The sequence below is a fragment of the Choloepus didactylus genome, chromosome 5 (genome assembly GCF_015220235.1).
Source record: "Choloepus didactylus isolate mChoDid1 chromosome 5, mChoDid1.pri, whole genome shotgun sequence".
NCBI lineage: Eukaryota > Metazoa > Chordata > Mammalia > Pilosa > Megalonychidae > Choloepus > Choloepus didactylus.
The window spans coordinates 132869361-132894434 of NC_051311.1; the positions used below are offsets into that span (position 1 = coordinate 132869361).

General features: G+C 37.9%; 1 protein-coding gene and 1 pseudogene across 1 annotated transcript in view; both read right to left on the minus strand.

Annotated features, from left to right (window-relative positions):
* Positions 1-2160: 2160 nt before the first annotated feature.
* IGF2BP3 (insulin like growth factor 2 mRNA binding protein 3) overlaps positions 2161-25074 on the minus strand; it is a 54147-nt gene continuing 31233 nt past the window's right edge. The window contains exons 12-16 of the mRNA XM_037837796.1: positions 9386-9502; positions 6511-6585; positions 3834-3965; positions 2647-2760; positions 2161-2507 (exon numbers count right to left, since the gene is read on the minus strand). Of these exons, the coding sequence (XP_037693724.1) occupies positions 2409-2507; positions 2647-2760; positions 3834-3965; positions 6511-6585; positions 9386-9502 (537 nt within the window). The 3' untranslated portion in view covers positions 2161-2408. The remainder of the gene's footprint in view (positions 2508-2646; positions 2761-3833; positions 3966-6510; positions 6586-9385; positions 9503-25074) is intronic.
* Positions 15673-16452, minus strand: LOC119534486 (annotated as a pseudogene).

The window sequence follows — 25074 nt, forward strand, 5'->3', positions numbered from 1 at the left end:
CAGACTCATCTGTCTAATGCCATGTGTTCTGCCATCCCCAGAACCCTAGGGCAGGACGCCCTCCCTCAGTGGTTAGAGGAGGCAGACAAAACACACAGTATTGCTAACAACAGTTTACAGTCATAGTTTAAATTCAGAACATTCATTTGACAAATCAAAAAATAAAACATACTATGCACAAAGCTGTGCCTAATGATGAAAACCTTTATTCTGCATAAAGGTCTCTGGAAAATGAAGCTGTGTTGGGGGCACGTTATAGATGAGGAATGATTCATACATAGTACAAAACTCAATTACAGAATTATTTTCTAGCTATTACCAGATACTCCAAATTACCAAGGCTTAATTGAAAGTAAATCATAATTTGCCACACTAAAAGGCTAGAAGTGAAATATGACAGAATTTAAACCAGCAGATATAATGTAGCACCTATGTATGTTAAAAAAAAAAAATTGGAAAAATCAAATACTGAGGAAGAGTTCTGGCCTCAAATACATCTCACATGAAATCCAACCATAGAAAGCCTGTCCATGATTTTTAGCAATTTTAATTCATTGTATGAAAACAAATTATGAATGACAGATGAGTTCAGTGACAAAAAAGGGCACTTTTTGGCTAAAACTACAAAATAAACTGGTTTTCTGAAAATATGTAGGAAAACATTTCAAACCATTTTCAAAATATCTAATTGGTACACTGATCTTCAGAAAAACTTACCTAATCTGTAGAAATTTACCTTGAAATACAAATGAAGCAAAATTAGTTTTATAAAACGGTTATTACATCTGCCCTTCAGGTCAGTGTAACATGACTGTGATCATCTTATGAACCAAAGTGACACAGAAATAATTTGGAGAGCACATGGCCACGGAAACCACCCACACAAATGTCCATACCAGGCTTTGCCATCAATGAGGGCCTGGACAAACAAGGTTCGGTATCAGAGGTCAAATGTTTTATCACATGCTTTCTTTCAAATATTCCAAGTTTTTGTTTGTTTATTTGTTTTTCTGTATTGTGAACCTTTTGACTTATTTTCAAACAACTGGGTGCAGAGTATACAGAAATGTTGCTTCATTGAATATAAAATATCTTAGGTGGCCTTTCCTTTTTCTTGATTTTTTTTATCATCATTTAAAAATCTTCAAAGTAGCTTAGTGAGGCCCATGACGGTGCCTGTCAAACATAGATATAACCTGTAGTTGCCTCTGAAAACACTGTCACACCCTCCTTGACTGCCCCTGTGTGGGCTTCATAAAGCATTTATTTGGGGGCTTACTCATAAAGTGTAGATGTGTACTGGCAAACTAAGCATCCCATAAGACCAGCTGAAGCTTACTTTTTGCCAGTTTTAAAATTCACAGGGGCTTCATCTCTTCATTGATGCACTATAGTCAAAAAGCACAAAGCATTTATGCACTCAGTCACATAGCCAAACAAAAATACTCAAGTCTCCTGAAGCCATTTGAACTAGCCATTCTAAAACCTCCTGCGTGACTCTGCTCTGTTAGTACCATCAAAAACTTTCCCTACCATAAACGAAAAATGAATGGTATTGCTGCTCTCCAAGTATAGGCACTGCTCCATATCTTTGAACGTTTATTGGATTCTCCAACTAATAACTGTGTCAAAAGCCTCAAACAGCCTGAAATTATTTTTCTAAGTTTATTGTCACCAGCCAGAATAAAATTCTTTCCTTGGTTATTTGCCTGTTAGCTGGTAGCTGATTAAATTTTAATTTTTTTTTTAAACAAAGGTTGGACTTTTTCTTTATAAAGTATATAAAATTTTCAAAAAGAAAATTGTTTTTCATTGCATTACTGAATACCTGAGGTAGTTGAATAAAAATGCACATTTAATACCCCTGCCAACACCATTCAGCACTTCCCTTAGGTTATTCATTTTAGTGTTAGATAAAAATAAAACCAAGAATAATTTTTCTATGCTAGTGGCTTAACATTTAAGTTCCTGTGATAATTCTATTCTGATCCAATTTTAACAATTGGACTTAGGAGCAATGCATTTGAATTTACTTATCTGATGAACTTAGTGAAAGCATTGTTAAACCAATCTCTGGCATTATTGGCAGAATATTAAGAAAAAATTAGACTATTTGTTACACCACGAGAATACAAAAGGGAAGTGCAGAGCTGTTCTCTCTCCCTCCCCCCTTATTTTTTTTTTTTTTTTTTTTTTTTAAAGCTGGGTGTCACACATTTCAGAGAGCATAAAGTATACATTCTCACAGAGGCAGGAGTTCAAAAGTTGCCTGGTCCTCAAAGAAACGACTGGCTAGGTAAAAACTTGTGCATGTGTTTCTGGATATAGGGGTTCAGCACCCGTCTGTTGGTTAAGCATTCTGTCTTTGGTTTGGCATCTGCCTCTGTGGTGGGCTGTTTCCTGAGCCTTTATTTCCGTCTTGACTGAGGTGGTCCACTTTGCAGAGCCTTCTGCTGTTGATGCTGCTTTACCTGAGTCAGAATTTCCTGAATTTTTCTCTGGGCAACCTGCAAAAGGACAAGGCTTTAAAAAACTCTATATGATCAAAAATTACTAAAAGTTATTTTCCTCTCCCATCTCAGTAACTCCTGTTTCCATTTAAGAAAGCAGCAGAAAACCTTGCTTATCACATTAGAGCCCACTTGCCTGGCAAGCATAAAAGTGACCAGTTATTTTGACAACCACTTGGTCATTCTCATCAGGCGTCTGGTCACGAGGGACAACAACTTCTGCACTTGACAAATTCTGGAGCTCATTCACCTGAAAAAGATAATGCGAATCATGTTAAGTGGCGGTTGGTTTGTTTTTTAAAGATACCACTTCCTAAGCACTTAGTATGTGCCAGGCACTAAGCAATGGCTTTACAAATCTCATTTAATCCAGTAATTCATCCCATGAGGTTGTTAATATTGTCCCCGTTTCAGGATTAAAACTGAGGCTCATCAAAAGAAATTGATTTGCCCAAGGTTATTTAATGAATGATTCAAACCCAGAAAGTCTGATTCCAAAGTGCTCTCAATCACTAAAAAATCCAAAGTAGCTTTGAAAACAAGTTAAAAGTTATATGTGTTAGAAATTGGAAGCCATTTGTTCAGTTAGAGATTCAGGTATAGATGAAATTTTTTTTCTAATATTTATTTCATGTTATATGCTTCTGCAATAAAAATTAAAAGCTGAAGTTACATCAACTGAATAATGCTTAGTTGCCTGCAGTAGATGGAGTTATGTACCCCAGAAAAAAACATGTCCTTAATCATAATCCATTCCTGTGGGTGTGAACCCATTATAAATAGGACCTTTAGAAGGTGTTATTTTTAGCTAAGATGTGACCAACTGAATCAAGAGGGTCTTAATCCTATTATTGGATTTATAGAGAAGACAGAAAGCCAGGGGAGGAGAAGCTGCTTCCTTGTGCATTGCTACACGACAGAAAATCCAAGGATCCAAGGATCACCAGCAGCCAGTCCCAGAAAGCAACCTTCTTCAGGGAGAAAGCATCACCTTGCTAATGACTTGATTTTGAACTTCTAGCCTCAAAACCGTGAGCCATTAAATTCCTGTTTTTTAAGCTGTTTTATGGAAACATTAAGACAGTGCCCTTGACAAACTTGGGACAGTCCTCACACAAAGTGGTCTGAAAGAGATACATTGCTTTCAATAGTAGCTGATACCAGCACTCAGATAGGAAGAACAAAAGGCAGTCTTCTCCAAACCTTGGCCAAGATGGTCCTGGGCTTTTATGAATTAGCCAAAATTCAGCAATTTGGAACTCCTAAGTACCTTTCAACGCTTTCCCTTTCATACCACTGCACAGGTTTTGCTGAAGTACTTGCCGTTTTGCCTCCTTTTCCAATAACTCTGCCAGCAGCAAAGGATGGCACTCTGATATGCGCTTCAAGTTTCACCTCTTCTTTAGGACTAACAAAGTTTTCTTCTTTAATTTTTCCATAAATTCTTCCCTGAGCCTACGAATGAGAACATGTCCTATCAATGCCAATTATGTAGGAAAAGTAAAAGGTCAGTTACCTAAAAAAATGTCCCAGATCCAACTGGAACAGCATTCCCTTTGCTTTGCAGTGATACATGCACATTTGATAGATTCTTGAAGACACATAAGATACACAGAAAGTCAGGAAGCCCTGGAAGAAGTTACCAATAACTACTACCCATCATAAACAAGGCAACTGGATGACTGATGAAAGAATAAACCATATACTTATGACAAAAATAGTTAAAAGCAGTTAATTAGTAGTCAGCCTAACTAAAATTTTAAGAATTAATTTTTGTGGAGAAATGGCCACGTGCACTCCAATCCTAAAGGCAAGAACTCCTGTGCTGGCAATAAGAGATTAACTGCATTTTTCTTGAGCGGGAGACTCTGGAAGAACTCTAGAGCCAGCTACGCCAGGCTCAAAAAAAGCCAACCTCATGTCTAAATGGGCCAGTGAGAAACCTGCTCACAGGAGTATTTTCTATTTAAACACATTTGTTAATCTTAACCAGATGGTTTTTACATTGAGTAAAGAGGCTACAAAATCAAGTTAACGTATGCTTCTGATATTTAGACTCAACACATCTCACAGACTACATTTAACTAGAAGTTACACGTGAGAACTCTTCTTACGTGTAACCCATTAATTTTTCTGGTACACAACAAAGGAAAAAGGAGTCTGAGAGTTGGTTTAATCTAATAAACTGCCAGGGCAAACCATAAATCCAAAAGCATCTGAAATTTTCACTGGTGCCAACAAAACCCATCTTGATATCCTATCTTCCACTCATCCTCAAAGTATCAGGCCACAGATGGTAGCTATTAACACAGGCAAAGAACCCTAGGAATGTGTTTTTTTCCAAAACAGAAGCTCCTGAATTCATAGGAAAAAATATGGGTTACGAGGTTTACTTTCTTTAGATCTCTGAAATAAAATATTCATTTGGAATTACCACCAGTCACATAATGAGACTAAACCATCATAACTTCTCTTAAATATTACATTTAAGTCAACTACAAAATAGGGTGTAAGCGGTTATGAGGAAAACAACTTTGAATTTTCCAGCATACGAGCATTATAGGAATAGCAAGATAGTAATTCCATTTATAAAACAGGAAAAGATCAGCACCAAGAAGAAACATGCGATGACTGATGTTTTGTATTTATCTTACAAGATTTCAAACGACAAGTGACTGACCCTTAAGTTTCAGGAGAAGAAACAATTTGCGACTTTCCTGAGGTATGACTGGAACTGCCTGGACCACAGGGCTGCTGTGAGTACATCTCTTAGCCTAGTCAACTGCCAGCACCCACAACATGAAGCACCTCCTTTGTTTCCTATTCTTCCCATAAGTCAAAAAAGCTTTGAATTTTTAATGAAAGAATGGCCCAAAGAAAATAGACATTGGAAAAAGCAATGGTTTAAAAAAAGGGGGGGAGATGGGGAGAAAGGCCAGCACCATTACAACCACATTTTAGAGCTAAAGAAAATAAGGCTTGTGGTTAAATAATTGTCCTACTGCCCAGCTGCTAAGTAGTATGACCAAGATAGGGGTTTTGGATAAATTAGTTATATAAGAATTCAGTAGTTTACATCAATGGCAAGACAACAGTACTAAATTTTATGGGAGAAATCATATAATAATGGTATATAATTGTGAATTTGAAGATTTGGCAGAGTCTTGCTTTAATTCGCCCAGAGCCTGCAGAATACTACCACTGGCACACTTAACTTTGTGCTTCCTATGCATCAGATACTCTTCTAAGCACTTTACACATCATTTAAACCTTACAACTCACCTTATAATGTAGATGCTATTATCCCCATCATGCAAATGAGAAAACTAGCCAGAGAAAAGTTAAGTAACTTGCCCAAGGTCACACAGCTGATTACGGCAGAGCTGGGATTTGAACTAGCAGCCTGGCTCCCAAGACCCTGTTCTTCACTGCCACACACACCACCCTTCAGTACATGATGAGAGATGTCCCAAAAGCCCACCAACCGCATGTTGTGGTTGTACACTGGACGAAGGCCACAGGGGCTCCTGCCATTTCCACCTCCAAAATTCCAAGGATTAGTATGGAGAGACTATGGATGAAGACTAACAGAGTTAAACGATAGGTAAGAGGAAATGGGGCATTTTAAGAACAGGAGACATTTGGAGCAAGTTCTCCAAGGCACATTAACCAGGCTGTTTTATAAATTTTAGTCTCAAGGTCTCATCTTAACGTATAACAGGCAAAGAACAAATTCACCTTTGGAAGACAGGGAAATCCAACAAATCCTGTAAGCAACCATTACAGAACTCGCAAAATTAAACCAACAACTTTTGGTTGAATTATTTTTTGAAAAGTAATTTGGACAAGTTTCTGTGTTGCATTTAGTCATGTGAATTTCCACTGAGATATTTTGGTACATATTTAAAGGAGAAGCTAGGTTACAAATGTCCTAAGAAGAACACTAATATTCCTCACATTGATTCATTTGTTTCCTGTCCACACCCTCTGGGGCTCATACCTTGAACTGAGCCTCTGGAGGTCCAGTGATAATCACCATCCTCACTTTAGCATCTGGTGCTTCAGCCGGAGCGATCTGTAACAGACCCATCAACCATGGGTTATGACACTTTTGGGTGCCACTGACAGAAACACAATGCAACCTAGTGTGACATTTGCACATGACTGACACATTAGAAGAATAAGCCTACTGGAAGGGATTTATGGAGGGGAAGTGATTGATGTAGGTTCATCAAATATGGCTGCTGCCAATGTACTTACGCTGTGCCTGACGCCAACCTAAAAACTCCACCTGCAGAGCGTGGGCCTTGGTCTTTTCACTGGAATCTCCTGGGCCTCCGGTACATGTAACACTCTCCAGGAAACTGCGCACTAAGTTTTGAGGCTCTACACAACTTTTTCTGCTTTTATGGAAAAGACCACTGCTTTTTAATACTACCTAGGTTGCTGAACCCACTTCTATAGAATTTAAAAAGAAAACTCTTGATTTATTATTTTTGAAGCTGTTTTTATATATTTTTGCTAAATTCACAAATCTAAGACTATTAGTAAGTTCTCCAGCCAATGCTCCTTGGAGTAACATATGAAATAAAGTAACATTAACTTGACAAAATTCAGACTTTTCTCTTGTTGCATAGTATATGAAATCACACAAAAAGCCAGGGCTGAGGAAAGGACGCAGATCTTGGTAAGGGAGAGGAAACCAGCATTCTTCCAGTCATTTTTAAAGAAAAAAAGTATGCTACATGTATTTGTTGTGCAAGAATCAAATCATTTTAAGATATATATTACTATATAAAAATAGGAAGCAAAAATACAATAAAAATCACACTGAATTGCAATACTCAAGATGACTGTTCATTGTTTGATACAGTTTTCTAGAGCTTTTCCCATACATTTCCAATCAAAAGAATGTTATTTTAATGTAATCATGCTTTTTCTCTCCCATCCTTAAAATAAAGCTAACATTTCTGTCACCTAGAGTCAAATTGATATTATTCCCATTTTATGCTGGGCGTTAAGATTGAGTCTATAAAACAAGTAAATTACTTCCTTTTAGTCAAAGCTCTCAGGATTATTCACAGGAAACCCAGGGAAAAAAGATATTCTTTACCCTTTCAGCTAATTTTCTTTTTAAAAAATCTATTTTCAATACCAGTGAAAGAGGACTGGGGCTAAAGGCACTTACTCCTAACTAACTGCAGTTAGTAATGTAGAGTGCAATAACCTCTCAGAAGTCTGAAAAATGCACGTGCTTTGACCCAAGTCCACCTCTGTTAAGTGAAAGAGAGAAAGCTGAATACAGCAATTTTGCCAAAAGAATTTTGTTTATTGACACACTGTGAGGGAATATACATTAGGAAGAATCTAAATGTCCAATAACAAATTATGGTTTAGTTACTAAAGTGATATACCTATGCAGAAACTAACATATTTAAATTTATACCGAAGAGTTTAGAATGGTGGTGAGTCAAATTATGCATGTTTCATTTTGGAAACAAAACCATTTTTCAACCTCAAGAAAGAATAAAAATTGGATCTCTCAATACCCAATTCTCTGTATGCAATAAATGTTCATTGCAATTCTTCCAAGACGGGTCTAGATCTACCAGGTTCCTTTTGTGTGTGACAGCATATATCAAAGACTCCTTTCTAACTAATTAATCAGGATACTAGGATTATAGGAAAGCTGGTTCACCATTTGATTTCTTAACCATGCTTTTCTTGTTTATTCATTTGTTTATTTTGGCTGGATTTTCTGTTCAAGTATTTTGTTACTTTTCGCTATAAGAGAAGGGGACTATATCTGTATGCTATAATTTATTTTTAAATTTACATGCAGTAAAATTCACTTTTTTGATGTATAGTTCTGAGTTGGCATGCATAATCACCACCACCACAATCAAAACACAGAACAGTTCCATCACCGCCCAAAATTTCTTCATGCACAAACCCCACCTCCAACTCCTAGCAACCACTGACTTGTTCTACATTCTTATAATTTTGCCTTTTCCAGGATTCATACAAATGGAATCATATAGTATGTGGCCTTCTGAATCTAGCTTCTTTGTCTTACCACTATTTGAGAATCATCCAAGTTGTTCTTTGCATCAATAATTTGTTCATTTTTATTGCTGAGTAATATTTACTGTATGGATGGACCAGTTTATCCAGTTACCAGATGAAAGACATTTGCTTTCTTTCCATTTTGGGGGCAATTATAAATAAAGATGATATAAACATTTGAATAAAGGTTTTCGCCTTAACCTAAGTTTTTATTTTTCTTGGATAAGTACCCAGGAGTGGGACTGGTGGGCTGTATAGTAATTGTACTATACCCTTTCAAATAAAAAAATTTTTTTGGTACAAGTTTATGAAACATAACCAAAACAAAACCCCTGATACATTGATGTTTTCCCGAAGAAAGCTACCAATATCATGTCTTTGTCAAATTGTGTATCCCTTAAAACAAAACAACCCACATATCTGATATTGTCTCAGCATATCCAAATAATCTTCAGAACATATAATTATCTAAATGGCAGACACCATTAGTTGTCCTCTGAGGCCCTTCCAAAGTAATAAAATGTTCAGATGGCCACATCAAATGTTCAGACCACATTTCCCATGTGCCTCTTCAGCTACATCTGGCATTGTGACCAAGTTCTGACCATGGAAGGTAAGTAGAACTTCCGTACAGCTGCTAACAGGGTCTCTTAGTGTCCTCCTCTCCTATGGCTGAAGAATAAACCTGGTTGTTAGGGCCCTGAGTGGTGCCATCTGGGACCATAAGGACCAAAGCTAGTGACAAGACAACTCATGTTTAACTTACTGTATTTAAAGCACCAGAAGAGCCCCAGTTGGTAGAACAGTACCTTAATAGAAGCTCCTGCAAAGCGAGAAAGCTGTTTGATGTGCTGCCCCTGCTTGCCAATAATGGCGCCGACTGATAGGGCTGGGATAAACAGATGAACAGTCTCTGTTTCTGATTGCTGTTGGAAAAGACAGGACATGCATGCTTATCTGCTACAAATCTGGCTTTTCTTATGGTTGGCATAGGGCTGAGGACATGTTCACACAGAGGAATATTGACAAAGTTTTAGAAAAACCACAATAATAAGTTAACATGAATTTACTCAACATGTTGAGAAGATCTCACATATATTCATCCTCACAAACCTCACAAACCTCTGCATTTAAATTTGCACTTTTCTCCACACGTCGTCTTAAATTTTAAAATGTCACTGCATTATAGCTTTAATAGATATACAAACTATAAGTTTAAACATATTAGAATGGAAAGAAAAGGCTGAGTTAAAAGTTAAATAAGATCCTCTCAGCAATATATCCAAGGTAGATTTTGATAAGCAAATGAAATTCTGGGCTCCATGTTGGCAAATGTAACAGCATTCAAGGACACCAATTACACACCTTACCCTAGTAGCCATGTAGGTTTTGCTTCTTACTCAACATACTCCTGAATCTCATCATATGACTATATTGTATGAAACCTTTCTGCTATCATTCAGTATTTCTTGATGAGCATACGACAGGATTAAGAAGAACTAATTTACATTTGTGGTTAAATGCCAGAAGTTACTTTCTCATATAATTCTTTTTTATTCCAGCTCTGCCTTTGCTTTGCACCGTACATGTGGGGGGGGAAAAAAAGGAAAAAGGAAAACATTCTGAATTCTCACTTCTAAAAAGTTAGTTGTGAATTGATTTTATCTATATACCTCATTCCTCTACTTCCCACTTTAAACCACCTGTGCCCTTCCTGAGTCTCCTTTCAGTCATTCTTGTAGGGATAAAGGTCACATTCACTCAAGAGGATGGTTCCTAAAAAGGGCCAACCCAAGGTTCCATGCTACTGGTGAGATAAACGGTCTAAAATGCAGAAGCAGTACACATCTATGCAGCCTACACTTTATTTACATTCTGACAGCAGTAAAAAAAACATGCTTCCAAAGATAAATTTATTCCAAGAAATACTTGACGTTCAGCAACAACTAAATAAACCAAATAAAGCAAAATATACCTTTGTTTAAAAGCAAAACTGCCCACTATATGCCTAACAAACATTTCCAGAGATATTAGAAGATACTTTGCAATGAGAAACTTACACATGAACTACTTGGTAAGAACACATTTCTCTTGAGCTTTTTTCTTATATTCCTGCTATATAGAATACTATAAATTCAATTCCCAATTACTCTCAAGTTAATTCATCAATCCTGAAATACGTACATTTGCAGCCATAAAACAGTTTCAGTCTAACTTGTAACTTTTTATCCTGAACTCGTCTCAAATCTTAAAGAGTCTCAAACAAAAATATGCCAAGAATTTTACTTTCAAAGCCAGGGAAATCTTTAGTTTTATTTTAGAAGGTTTTTGAAAATCTTAGTCAAAACAAGAAAACTGCAATAGCACTGGATTCTGTTGTTTTTACTGGAAATGTGCCATTTAACTTCGGTTCACCCAAAGGACTTCATCACTCTTACCACAAAAAAATTACTAGTGGCACTAATGGCTACATATTCTTGTCAGCCCATAGTACAGACAGATCTCAGGGCACTAGGCAGCACAAATCAATGGAGAGAGAAAGCAATGTTTGATCTAGACCAAATGAAAACTGTCAAATCTGTGTTTCCTAAGTTTCTTCCTTCATCTATAACTCCCACCCATGTACCTCACATTCATAAGCATTAACCCAAAATACACCTCCAGGAAATATTCTTGACTAAAGTCACCCAACTCTAACCATTTGAATTTGTTTCTTCAGGGTCTATGTAAACAGATGTACTAAATTTATACTAAATTCTTTTACAGCTTGGTATTTCTTTGGCATTCCTCATGTTTGCCAGGAAAATGTAACACACAGCAGGTATTAATACAGTTGTCAGCTGACTGAAGTCCCCTGTGTAGTTTGACAAGCATTCTTAGAACAAACGTACCAGGAGAGGATTTACCTCCCCCAATACTCCTGCCTGTAGAGGTCAGTATAGGGGCCTGCTGTGCGCTGCTCAGCTGAGTCGCATTGTTGCTATTCATCAGCCAAGGATGCCAAATAAATCATTACATTCTTCAGTATTTCCAAGTGATAAGGACAGAAATTCTCTTTGGAAGGCACTACATCTCACTGCCTGCCAGTGTTAAGCAAGTACCATATACCATCTATCCCAGGGGGACTCTTTAAAAGGCCTTTCTTATTTTATAACTGGATACACCAACTGAATTAATGTTCATACCATAAACTATGGTCAATGCTAGCATTAATTTATTTTGTCATTCTGGTTCTTGGATTAAAACAACTAGTGAGAGGCGGGGCAAGATGGCAGACTGGTGAGCTGTATGTTTTAGTTACTCCTCCAGGAAAGTAGGTAGAAAGCCAGGAACTGCGTGGACTGGACACCACAGAGCAATCTGTCTTTGGGCATACTTCATACGACACTCATGAAAATGTCGAACTGCTGAGATCAGCGAAATCTGTAAGTTTTTGCGGCCAGGGGACCCGCGCCCCTCCCTGCCAGGCTCACTCCCGTGGGAGGAGGGGCTGTCAGCTCACTCTGGTGGGCACTCTTACGCACACTTTAGACAACCTTTTTTAGGTTCTAAAGAATTGGGGTAGCTGGTGGTGGATATCTGAAACTATTAAACTACAACCCAGAACCCATGAATCTCGAAGACAGTTGTATAAAAATGTAGCGTATGAGGGGTGACAGTGGGATTGGGAATGCCATAAGGACCAAACTCCACTTTGTCTAGTTTATGGATGGATGTGTAGAAAAGTAGGGGAAGCAAACAAACAGACAAAGGTACCCAGTGTTCTTTTTTACTTCAATTGCTCTTTTTCACTCTAATTATTATTCTTGTTATTTTTGTGTGTGTGCTAATGAAGGTGTCAGGGATTGATTTAGGTGATGAATGTACAACTATGTAATGGTACTGTGAACAATCGAAAGTACGATTTGTTTTGTATGACTGCGTGGTATGTGAATATATCTCAATAAAATGATGATAAAAAAAAAAAAACTAGTGAGCTAGTCTTTAACACAGTAAAAGAAAAAATAGTGAGAGGGGGTTGTAGGGATGAAAAAAACCATTTCCAGTGAGAATATATTCAAAGTGTAACTCATGCAAATCTACTTTACAATTTTTGGCCATGACTGCATTATTATTTGCTCCCTAGACCTGTTCTTGAACAGACCTTGTTCTACAAAGAATTTTATGTTGCTTACAAAATAACGCCTAGTCTACAAAAATTAAACAAAGCAGGTGACAAAATGAAGAGCACAGGGACTTGAACAGAAAAGATAAGATAAAGCCAAAAATGCTAAATTTGGCTCTAAGCTTCCTAGCAGCTAATTAAAACGCACGCCCCAACACACCCACCTACAAACAAAAAAACTTATCATGCCATGTCTGTAAGAGAAAAACTCAGCTGCTTATTTATTTTTTTTTTTTTTCAATTTCACTGAAGCTTTTATTGCCTCTGTTGGTAATATGACAGGGATTGAAAGAAACACAATTGAACTTACAGAAATATGCAGATGAAATTCACTAAGGATAATCTTGATCTCAAGTATTTTTATATGTGGGCACTTCTAATTTAATACATTTTCTATTAAAAAAACATTACATTTAAAAATGTGTACCTGTTTTGACATTTGGCAAAAGAAACTGTACCTGTGGTTCAGTTTAAAACAAAGAAATCAGCATGGGAAGTTTACCAGAATGAAGGCTGAAGCACTTTTGAATTAAAGCAATTCAAGTTGTATGTGTGTGTGTCTCTCTCTCTCTCACAGACACACACACATACTCACACACACACAGCCATGTGTAAGCATTTTTAGTACAAAATATTCCCTGTAACCAGGCATTTACCCTCAGAATAATCACCTCACATTAAATCAGTCTTCTGTTTTCAGCCCTAGTAATAGTTTTAATTCTAAGACGCCATCATAGAGTGAACAACCTTATGCTACATAATTATATTCAAAGCTTTAGGTATTTTTGTTTATAATTACACAGTAATTATAAATGTTTAGTACCAAACTGATGACAAACACTATTTTGTTGAAAAGGTCTTGCATTTAAAAGGAAAAATCTTTAAAACCCCAAGGCACTAAGCCATGAACCAATATCAAACTTTTATGAAAAACAATTTATATATGGGGAAAAAAAAACTAACGGGATCTCATTTCAAAACACAGAATATGTTAATTAATCATTCAGAAAACAATATTATAACTCGAAATTAAGACAGAAAAACAGTAGTGTGTGTATAAATATATATATGTATACATATACACACAACTTTTTAAATTTTTCATAATTGAAGTTCTTTGTATTACAAAAATGAAATCAGGAATACTGAAAGCAGCAGGATTCTTCTACTTTTTTTCTTTCTCTTCCATTTTTTTTTTAATAACCAAATTCTAGTAACTTGAATAGAGATGTTTAAATTTTTCTTTTGTAGAATTGCATTCTTCTTGAATTAAAGGTATGGTTGGAATATTAATAATATTTATGGAGATAGCCTTCTAGTAAATTTCAAAATCATGTAGGTAAAAAGCAGTTTTAATATGTCATTGTTTCTTAAAATCATTTCCGCATCTGCATAAAATGTACTGCTATTCTAAGGTATATTCCTTTGCTAATTTCAACACTAGATGTTAGAGTGTACCCGGATATACCAAGCAACATCTATTCCTATCACAGACCATAGTCATGCAACATTGAAGTTTTACATTTTTTAACTGGACTTACGGAAATGTTTAAGAAAGCAATAACCCATTCTTCACGTGTTAAGTGAATAAAGAAATGAGCATTTTCAGCATGAAAGTAATTCATGGGTCTTGTAATGAAGAAAATACATACAAGATGACATTCTGCTTTGATGTGAAAACTGAGTTAATCTGAGTGAAACAAAAACAGTAAAGAGACTTAAATAATTTACGAAAATAGAAGCCAGATTGATATTTTGCATCAAGGGTATGCTTGCCTAAAAATCTTTGCTCCTGAAGTAAATATTTGGCAACCACAGTGATTAGCAGTTAAAGCAATTTCAACAAAATTAGAAGTCATCAAAAATGGACTACTTGTCTCAAAGAGCAGTATCTGTATTATAAAGATTGAACTTCATGAGCTCATCACAACCATTTCTAAAATTTAATTCCTACTATCTTCTTATAAATTAAGGGAATTTCATTTGTTTTTATAGGGCGATAACCAAAAAAACTCAAAACAAAAAATAACCCTCATGCCTGATTTAGAATATTGTATTGTGTAGCAATCTAAAACATTCAAAACAAATTAAATACCTTAACTTATCTGACAGGCGTATAAGCATTTCAAAATCATAATGAAAATCCAATTATGTAATGCATAATGTAGAAAAGAACGGAGTCTACCCTTATGCGGGCATTTTCTAAATAAAAGCTCCCTGTAGAACATCTATATATAAAAACATGGGTAGGGTAAGTGCAGACTAGTTCTGTAGAACCTTTTTGAAATCGAGGGTCTGAAGCACAATTTCGGTAGGCACCAAATTATCCTAAAAATTTTTCACATCAGTTATTTTCATCAGATACTTTACACACGTCAACAATACATGTGATTTGCCAAGGAAAAAAAAATCCTCCAAAACCAAAACACAATTTCAGATCTGGTACACTTAAATATATCACTCTTATTGGAAGTGCTATCAGCATAGTCTTTGCAACTAGCCCAAAGCATATATTTAAGAAGTTTTTATAAATTGTTTGTGATGTTCATATGTTTAATTCTTATGCCAAACTGTTTTCTGATGAAGACAGCATTGTGCTTTATGCGAGAATGGAAACCTCAAAATAATCACCATAAAGCTTCTAAGACTTATGGAAGAATAAACTAGGATGGTCCACATATATATGATGAACTCCACAATGTTGGAATTACAAATATTTAGAGTGGCCCAGACTAGAAGACAAGCCCAAATCACCATTAGAAGAATGAAATACGACATGGTCCAAGATGTATCCTTAAAGTTTTGTCTCAACCCTCAGCCTGAATTGTGAGGATTGATCTTCAGTTCAGTCCAGCCAGCAGAAATTGACTCTGCAATTTTCCATTGTATTTATTGTACAGACTATGTACATTCTAGAAGGTTCCTTTAGTGCTACACTGTTGTACTTTTTGTACCAGCAATTTGAGGGCGTGCAAATTCCACGAAGTCATCAATAAGAACAGGCCATGCTCCTTCTTCATCATAATTAGACATGTCATCTGCAATCACTGTACTGAAGTCTAAAAGAAGATTCCAGGTGTCTTTTGGTATTGATCGTTTATGATGTTCCAACAAAAATTTATTCCATAAGTCTAAGAATTAAAATCTTCCATTAAGCACTAAATTCCAGTAGGCAATGGCCATTTCTAGATCTAATCCTTTTTGTCCTGGATTCTTTGCAAAATTAAAAGTAAACTGGTAAAAATCCTTAAATCGTCCTGGTTCTTTCAATTCTTGTTCCATCTTGGGTATCTGGGCCTTTAGTTTTTCTATGCTGTCACATCCTAATTCTGTCATGCCGTCCATAAACTCCTGTTTGGAGAATTCACACTGTGTTGCTGCTCTAAACTTCCACGCAATGATCAACACACTAATGCTGGCTGGATCGAGCGCCAGGTCATCACAGAACTGCTGTATACCATCTATTCCAATTTTGTTTTCATCTTGAGGATCTTTGTATCTACTGTACAGTTGTTCTAATTTCTTTCTGTCCAACGATCCTTTTACACTCTCTCGTATATAAAGTTCAGGATTTTGGAAAAAATTGTCTGTTACAACATCTAACTTCCAGTCATTTTGAGACAGACAACTTACTGCTGTTTTTTCACTAGACTGTGTGAAGATCATAAACTGACGAACTTCATCCTTCTGCGATGATTTCAACTTGTTCATGTTGGTGTCCTCCAGGCCTCTCCCCACCTCCTCCGGCTCCGCAGCGAATGGACGGCGGCGGCGGCGGCGGCTCCTCTCACGGGCTCGCCGGGCTCCCGCTCATGCACAGTGCGGGGCGGCCCGAGAAGGCAGCCCCGGGCGGCGGGGAGGCGGAGGGATGGGGACCGGGAGGGCGCCGGGTGCCTCACGCGGGGCTTCCCCTCAGTTGCTTATTAAAACTACTTTTTCTGGTCCTGAGTCCAGAGAGGAGCTTCTGAATGTCCTTAGAGGACACTAATGTAACAGGAATCATCCTCAACAGAATACTAACAGTAAAAGTCCAAACATCTATCTTAGCCTAGAAGATACTGAAGCCTCAAAAGCTGAATAAAAAGAAAGTAATATTTCTGATATAGTGATGAAAGGCCACTGATGTTCAGTTTTGTTGACTTTTTGGAGGGTAGTGACACAAGGAGGTAACAAATCCAATATGAAGATTAAGAGGAAACTTAAGAGAAAAACTGTGCATAGCTTTGGGAAGGGAACAGTGGTCAGCAGAGAAGGGCCTGAAGGGGTAACAGATAACAGAAAGAAGGGGAAGGGCATGAAGAATTCACTGCTGATAGAAAAACGTCCTACACTAGGTAGGATGAAAACAGAAGCAACAGAACTTGTCAAATAGAATAAGCAGAGGTAGAGAGAAGCAAATTGAGTGCTTCTCCGCATCAAGAGACAATGCCCTAGACAGATGAACAGTGGTGTATGCGCCTGGCAATGGTGCCTTAATGAAAAGTTGACTTATCAGGAGTCTGAAGCTCAATGAAGGCATTTCTGAACATCACCCAATTCCCTTTGCTCCAGTTCCATATTCACCAAGCATCTCCATGACCATATATTTTAAAGGAAATTTTCCTCTGGGAATATAAGGTAGCACACATAAGCATCCTGTCTACTTGACAATCGTTAAGTTGGTTCTCTGGCACAAACCATTCTTTTATGAGATTCAGCATGGTAAGTCACGTTTGTAGGATTTGAACATAATAGTAGGTAAGAGAATTTTTACTTGCAAGAACTAAGTGCCAAAAAAATGGGTTAGGATAAGCCTCTTACATCTGTGAATTCAAGTCTCTGATATCCAGAATGAAAAAGCCCATGAGCATTATTGTTTCTTGTTACACATTCCTTGCATGTAAGTTAATGCTGAGCTTCATTTTTCTGAACCCTTCTTGCTAAGCCCTCTTCTTAATATATTCTTTGGAGGTGAAGGACATTCACAGGACACATGCTGCTTCCCAGTGGGTTTCTGCCAGATGCTCATCAGCAAAACTTCCTTCAGAATTCTTGGCAGAATCCATGCTACCAGGTTGAAATAACAGAAAAGCAAAGCTGCTCAACTGAAAATGTGCATAACTAGTGAAGTCTGCCAATGAGTAACTCCTAATCACCTATTGTGAGGAGATTCAAGAATGAAAGGTTAAGTGTATTTACTTTGTGGGGAACAAAATGTAAGACATCACAAAGGCATGGAGTCATGTATGCCAGCCAACAAGATCCACCTCCAAGTGCCCGGAAGGATACCAGTACTTCTCTTTGCCTTACAAAACAGATATGCTCTTCCCCCTACACACACCCTTTTTTTTTTTTAAATGGATGTTGATCTGGAACTAAGTTTACTCAACTCTGTGACCTGAACAGACTACTGATGTCTTCAAAACAAACAAACAAAAAACAGGTAAAGTAGCCTTCTCCCTAAAACTAAGTAGCCAGGCCTCTTAGAGAAAAGGGAGTTATTTACTTTGAAATTGTTTACTGAAAAAAGAGCTGCACCCATGGTAAGAAATCCTGAGTAAGGCTAAGAGAATCAATCCATGAAACCATCATCTGATCTAATACTCCCTTGCAACTCTCATATAATATTTCGTTTCTTAAAAAGCACCTTAAACTGGCTAAACAACTAGTAAAGTGCCCGGTTCATATGCAGACAGACAGGAATTTTAAGATTATACTATCCTTCTGGAAGACTCCAAAGAAGCTACCAAAACTATGAAGACAATAGCCTTTAGGCTAATTTCTCCCATCCCAACTGCAAACTGTCAAGACTATCCAGTTATGGCATCATATGCTGTGCCAATTCTAGCTCTTGCTCTGCTACTAATTACCAATTCCCTCTGCCTCACAGTTGGAGCATTTCTAAGGGGGCATTTCCTGTCATTTGAAGACCAGAAGTTTGCCAACTAAGTACTGCAAGAGCCAGCTGCTAGGCAGGAATTTTTGCCTATTGTAAGATCCAATTCTTTGGCTCTACTGGAAAAATCAACCTGGCAGGTCTGGGAAGAAGACTACGTCGGGGTAGGTGGGTGGGGTGGGAGGGCACTTGGAGGGCTTGGGAGGCTTGGGATTTATCCAAAGTATAGATGCATCAATTCTACTTTCACATTACAAAGTGGGAATGAGAAAATGTAAGCAGAGAAATGAAGCAACTCTGAAAAGAAAGAGGAAGTAGTACATAAAAAGAGTCAGGTTCTTTAAAAACATTTAGTCATCAAAACCTACTCCTTGCCGGGTGATATACTTTTAAAGTAAAAGCCAAGATTCACTGCCAGCTTACAAAACATCAAGGATAAAGAGATGATCTGCAAACTCTTCATTGGCAGCCGTAGATACCAAAACACAGTGGACGAGTATCTTAAGAGTGCTGAGTGCAAATACTTGTCAAACTTGAATTCTATAACTCAGTTTTCAAAAAATAAAATCACAGACTCAAAGACCCACCATACTATGCTCTTCAGCAAAAAGAAAGTGAATCCAAAGGGAATAAGCAGAAAGAAGGAAACAATGGTAAGCAGAGAAATTGATAAAAAGTAGTGACCCAATAAATAATTTAACTTGTATGGTCAGTTTATTCAAACATCATAATTACATGAAACTTTGAATAGGAAGTAAGATCTGTTAGGTATGTACAGGTTAGTGTGAAATCCGGATATATCCCAAAAGAATTTGGGCAGAGAATAAAAATAAATTTGCAGGGACCCCGAGGAACAGGGGAAAACATGTGGAAATGTTGGACTTCCCCACCCGGGTTATTACTGATATTCTTACAAACTCTGAGGACTACCAATTTGGCAGGCCAAGCCCTCAATCTTGGGGCTTGCCCCTTTGAAGCTTGTTACTGCAAAGGAGAGGCTAAGCCTACTTATAATTGTGCCTAAGAGACACCCCCAGAAAACCTCTTTTATTGCTCAGATGTGGCCTCTTAAGCCAACTTGGCAGGTGAACTCGCTGTCCTCCCCTTACAATGGGACATGACTCCCAGGAGTGTAAATCTCCCTGGCAACATGGATCATGACTCCCGGGGATGAGCCTGGACCCAGCATTGTGGGATTGAGAAAGCCTTCTTTAACCAAAGGAGGAAGAGGAATGAAACAAAATAGAGTTTCAGTGGCTGAGACTGCAAATGGATTCAAGAGGTCACTCTGGAGGGCATTCTTATGGACTATATAGATATCCCTTTTTAGTTTTTAGTGTATGGGAATAGCTAGAAGGAAATACCTAAAACTGTCAAACTGCAACCCAGTAGTCTTGATTCTTGAAGATGATTGTATAACTCTGTAGCTTACAGGGCATGACTGTGATTGTGAAAATCTTGTGGCTCACACTCCCTTTATCCAAACAGTATATGGACATATGAATATAAAAATGGGGACAAAAAATTAAATGAAAAATAGGATGGGATGGCGGGATGGAATGTTTACGTGTTCTTTTTTACTTTAATTTTTATTCTTATTTTTATTTATTTTTTTGAGTAAAGAAAATGTTCAAAAATTCATTATAGTGATGAATGCACAACTATATGATGGTACTGTGAATATATCTCAATAAAACTGAATTTTTTAAAAAAAGTAATGACCACTAGGTACACTCTTAATAGGTGTTACTTCCATGAGTTTCAAAAAAGAGAGCAAAGCCTAATAATAGACACAAAAGCAAGGCTACTCCAGCTCTAAGTACTCGCCCTCACTACCCCCACTCTTACCAATGACATTATATACTAAAATAAAGCATGTTAAATATTTTTTCCCTTAAACACTAAACCGGAAAATTACATGGCAGCTATTTGGAAGTAAAATTTATACTAATTGGTCTCCAGAGACAATACAATTCTCTGAATAATGATGTTTCTCTTTACTTAGATGAAAATAATCTGTAGGGGTGAAAGCTGCAACATGAAATTTTCCCCTCTAGAATTAAAATCTCCTCTTCTTTTTGAGAGAATTTCAGAGTGTGTCTCCCCACTCCCAAGCACTGAGAGATTCCTTTAACAGGTATTAATGCTAAATCCAGTGGGGCAGAATCAAAGAGCTATCCAAAAAAATCTATTCTTCCATCTCCCTTAGTAATAGACTTGTGTTTAGCTAGGGAAATGGCTGCCCCAAAAAGAGACTGTTTGCCAGCTTCTCTTGCAGCTAGCTGTGGACTATGGAAGAGAGATGTTGAGGCAGTGTCATTGTGTGAGGAGGTGGCTGATTTCTGATCTGTCCTCCTTGTTAACCAGAATCAGATCCAACGGCTGGAGCTTGAGCAGTCATCCTGGGCCAAGAGATTGCATGTTAAGATAGGAGCACCAGTCCTAAATGACGTGGCACCTGGGCCAAGAGATTGCATGTTAAGATAGGAGCACCAGTCCTAAATGACGTGGCAGAACCAGTACTGGCCCTGATTGTCTACCCTTGAACTTGTCTCATGAAAAAGGAAAACTCGTTTAAGCCAATTCTTTTCTTGTAACACACAGCCAGATATCTCTGAGTCTTTTTTGAAAGAAAAACAACTCTATTCTGAAATACTTTCAAACTTACAGAACCAGTACAAAAATAATACAAACCCCGGAAAGCTCCAACATACCCCTATTTTCCCAGATACCCAGATCCCTCAATATTATTAACATTTTGCCACATGTGCCATATCATTCTAGCTATCCATCCACCTATTTATCAATTCATTTTTGAACACCTGAGTGTAGGTTGTGTATATCATGTGCCTTGAACAAGAATATTCACTTACATAGGTGCAATTATCCAGATAACATTAATATAAAACTTACAGTCTATATTCCAATAATGCCCTTCTGAGTCTTTTCTTCTCCCTTCCTAGATCTCATCCAGGTTAATGTATTACATTTAATTATCATTGTTTCTTTAGTTGGTCTTTCTTTTTATTTATTTATTTATTTATTTATTTATTTATTTTTTAATTGTGGCAGCATATATACAATAAACTTTCCCATCTCAACCACTCCCAGGCACACCACTTAGTGGGATTAATCACATTCATAATGCGGTTCCCTCACCACATTCCATTTACTAAAACTTTCCCATCTCCCCAAACAGAAACTCCATACCCATTATGCATTAACTCCCCATTTCCCCTGCCCCTACCCCTGGAAATCTGTACTTGATTTTCTGTCTCAATGAGCCTGCATATTGCTCCAATGTTTTCTCTGTAGTTAGCATGGGGCTTAAATTTAACATTCTAACTCTGTAATAATCTTATTTGCTTTGATATAAACTTAACTTCAACAGTATACACAAACTATGTTCCTATACCCCTCCGTCCCTGATCTTTATGTACATCTTGTCACAAATTACGTATCTATGAGTCCAAAACCACTGATGTATCATTACCTTCCATAACTTGCCTTTCAGATCCTATAGGAAGTAAAAAAGAGTTACAAGCCCAAAATACAATGTTGTTACCCTTCCTGGATATCTTTACTTCTTCATGGAGTCTCAATCTATTGTCTATTGTCTAACATTTTCAATTCCCAATCATTAAATAAGGCAGCATTTAATGACCTGCAAATGCAGTAAAGGCCTCAGAAAATCCAATATATTCTGGGGAACATCACCAACATAGGAAAACAGTATAGCATATATTTTTATTTTGTTTTGCAGATTATATTCTTATTAATGAAAAGAAGTGATGCACACTAAAACTTTGCCCCCCCTCCCCCAAAAAAAAAAAGTGACCTGGCTTTTTGAGCCTCACCATATCTCAAAATATCACTGGAATTCCTTTCCTGTCAACCAATAGAACTCTCCTTAGCATCTCTTGCAGGGCCAGGCTAGGGGTGATGAACTCTCCCAGCTTGTGTTTATCTGGGAATGTCTTAATCCCACCCTCATTTTTGAAAGACAGTTTTGTAGGATATGGAATCCTTGCTTGGTAACTTTTGGCTTTTTGCATTTTAAATATATCATCCTACTGCCTTCTTTCTTCCATGGCTTCTGAAGAAAAATTGGCAATTAATCTTTTTTGAGGCTCTCTCGTATGTGCCATGTTGCTTTTCTCCTGCAGCTTTCAGAATTCTCCTTATGTCTGGCCTTCATCAGTTTGGTTATAACATGGAGTGGTGCCGGTATATTTAGGTTCTTCCTGTTTGTGGAGTTCACTGAGTATCTTGGATGTATATACTCATGTCTTTTATTAAATTGGGGAAGTTTCCAGCCATCATTTCTTTCAATATTCTCTATGCCTTCTCCTTCTGGGATTCCCACAATATGTATATTGGTAAGCCTGATGGTGTCCCACGGGTTCCTCAGGCTCTGTTCACTTTTTCTCCTTTTTTTCTGCTCTTCAGACCAGATGATTTCAATTGTGTTATCTTTAAGTTCACTGATTCTTCCTTCTGCCAGCTCCAATCTGCTGCTGAACCCCTCTAGGAATTTTTAATTTCTGTAACTGTGGTCTTTAGCTGTCTGTTTGGTTCCTTTTCATAATTTCTGTCTCTCTACTGGTATTTTCTTTGTGTTCATTTATCACTTTCGTGATTTCCTTTAGTTCCCCACCCCCACTCCACCCCATGTTTTCCTTTAGCTTTTTGAGCATTGTTAGGACCAGATTTTAAAAGTCTTTGTCTAGAATGTTTCAGGTCTGTCCTCCTCATGGAGGGTTTCCAATGCTTTAATCTTCTCCTTTGCCTGGGCAATTGATGACTGTTTCTTTGTATGTTTTGTAACCTTTTGTTGCAACCTGGACATTTTGATATTTTAATGGGCCATCACTAGAATTTAGACTCAGAGATATCTGTTACTGAAGTTTGTATCTAGCCAGTATTTTGGCAGAACTTTCCTTGAATACTAGAAGCTAACAAACAAAAGAAAAAAAGAAAAAGGAAACACCATTCCTGGTCTTTGCAGACTGACCTGTGCAAGTGTTCTCCTTCAGGGCTTATCCGTACGGCAAGTTTAGAGAAGAGCTCCAGGCCAAAGTATAGGGGCCTCCCTCATCCTTTCTGCCCATGTATCTTATCTTCGGCATGTCTGTGTGGCCCTAGGAATTCCCTCATTTACACAGATATTGATGTCCCCTTGTCCCTAGGAAACAGTTTGCTCATGGTCTTGGGCACTGTACCCTATGTCCTACAGCCAGCAGTCCCTCACCTGAGGCAGCCATGGCTTGACTGCTCCTCCACAGTGTCCTGCAGGAGAGCTCTGTGAGCTCCCTCCTACATGCAGAACCAGTTCCGAGACAGGGAGCCTGTGACAGATGTCGTGGTTCAGTCTCTCAGGCCACCACCACTTTGGGCCAGACATCCATGCTCCCAGTATGTGCTCAAGGGTGACTTTGCTCCCTCTGGAGCCAAACCAGGGATCTGCACTGGGAGGGTCGGCTGGCTTTGCGCCAAACCAGTGAGGAGGTAGTGGAGGGGCCAGCAGGCTACCACGACACCCTACTGTTTTTAAGCTGTCTTTTTTTTTTATTCTGTACTTACTCTATTAATGCAATCTTGTAATTGTTTTCTGGATCTTTGAGAAAGATGTTTCTGCCAGTTTTCTGGTTGTTCAAAGCCTCTGAGGGGAGGTCAGAGCCCTGAAGTTTCTAACCTGCAACTTTGATTAGCCAAACCCAATCTTCATATATATAATATGCCCAAATAAATTTAGAAGCGTGAAAACAGAAATATGGCAGCATTCCACAAAGTTTTTGGCCTGATATTTGTGTACAAGCTGCAAGGACAGGCGTTCTGGAGATAGAGAGGTGCCTGATTTTCTTTTCACTATTCTTTGAAATAAGTCACTGGACAAAGTAGAAAGAAGCACAGCGATAGTGGTGTGTTTATACCTATCTCAAACATTTTCTGCCAATGCACTGAACTTGCTAGAAGATATTCTTTTAAGTCCACCCTCCACAGATTAGTAGTCCTTTCTTGAAGAACAGTGGTTCCTGACAATGAACGGTGTTCCATTTTGCTAAAGCTGCTGTTATGCAAAATACCAGAAATGGATTGGCTTTTATAAAGGGGGTTTATTTGGTTACAAAGTTATAGTTTTAAGGCCATAAAAGTGTCCAAGTTAAGGTGTCAACAATAGGGTACCTTCGCAGAAGAATGGCCAATGGCGTCAGGAACACCTCTGTTGTCTGGGAAGGCAATGGCTGGCGTCTTCTTCTTTGTACCCAGGCTGTGTTTGAAAATGGCTTTCTCCCAGGACGTGTCTCTCTAGGTGTCTGGGATATTCTCTTAGTTTCTCCCAGGCAAACTCTGGAGTAGTGAAAGTTTACTTTCAACGTCCATCTTCAAAATGTCTCTCTAAGCTGCAGCTCCAAAATGTCACTCCCAGCTGCTCTGAGGTCCTTTTGTTTGTGAGC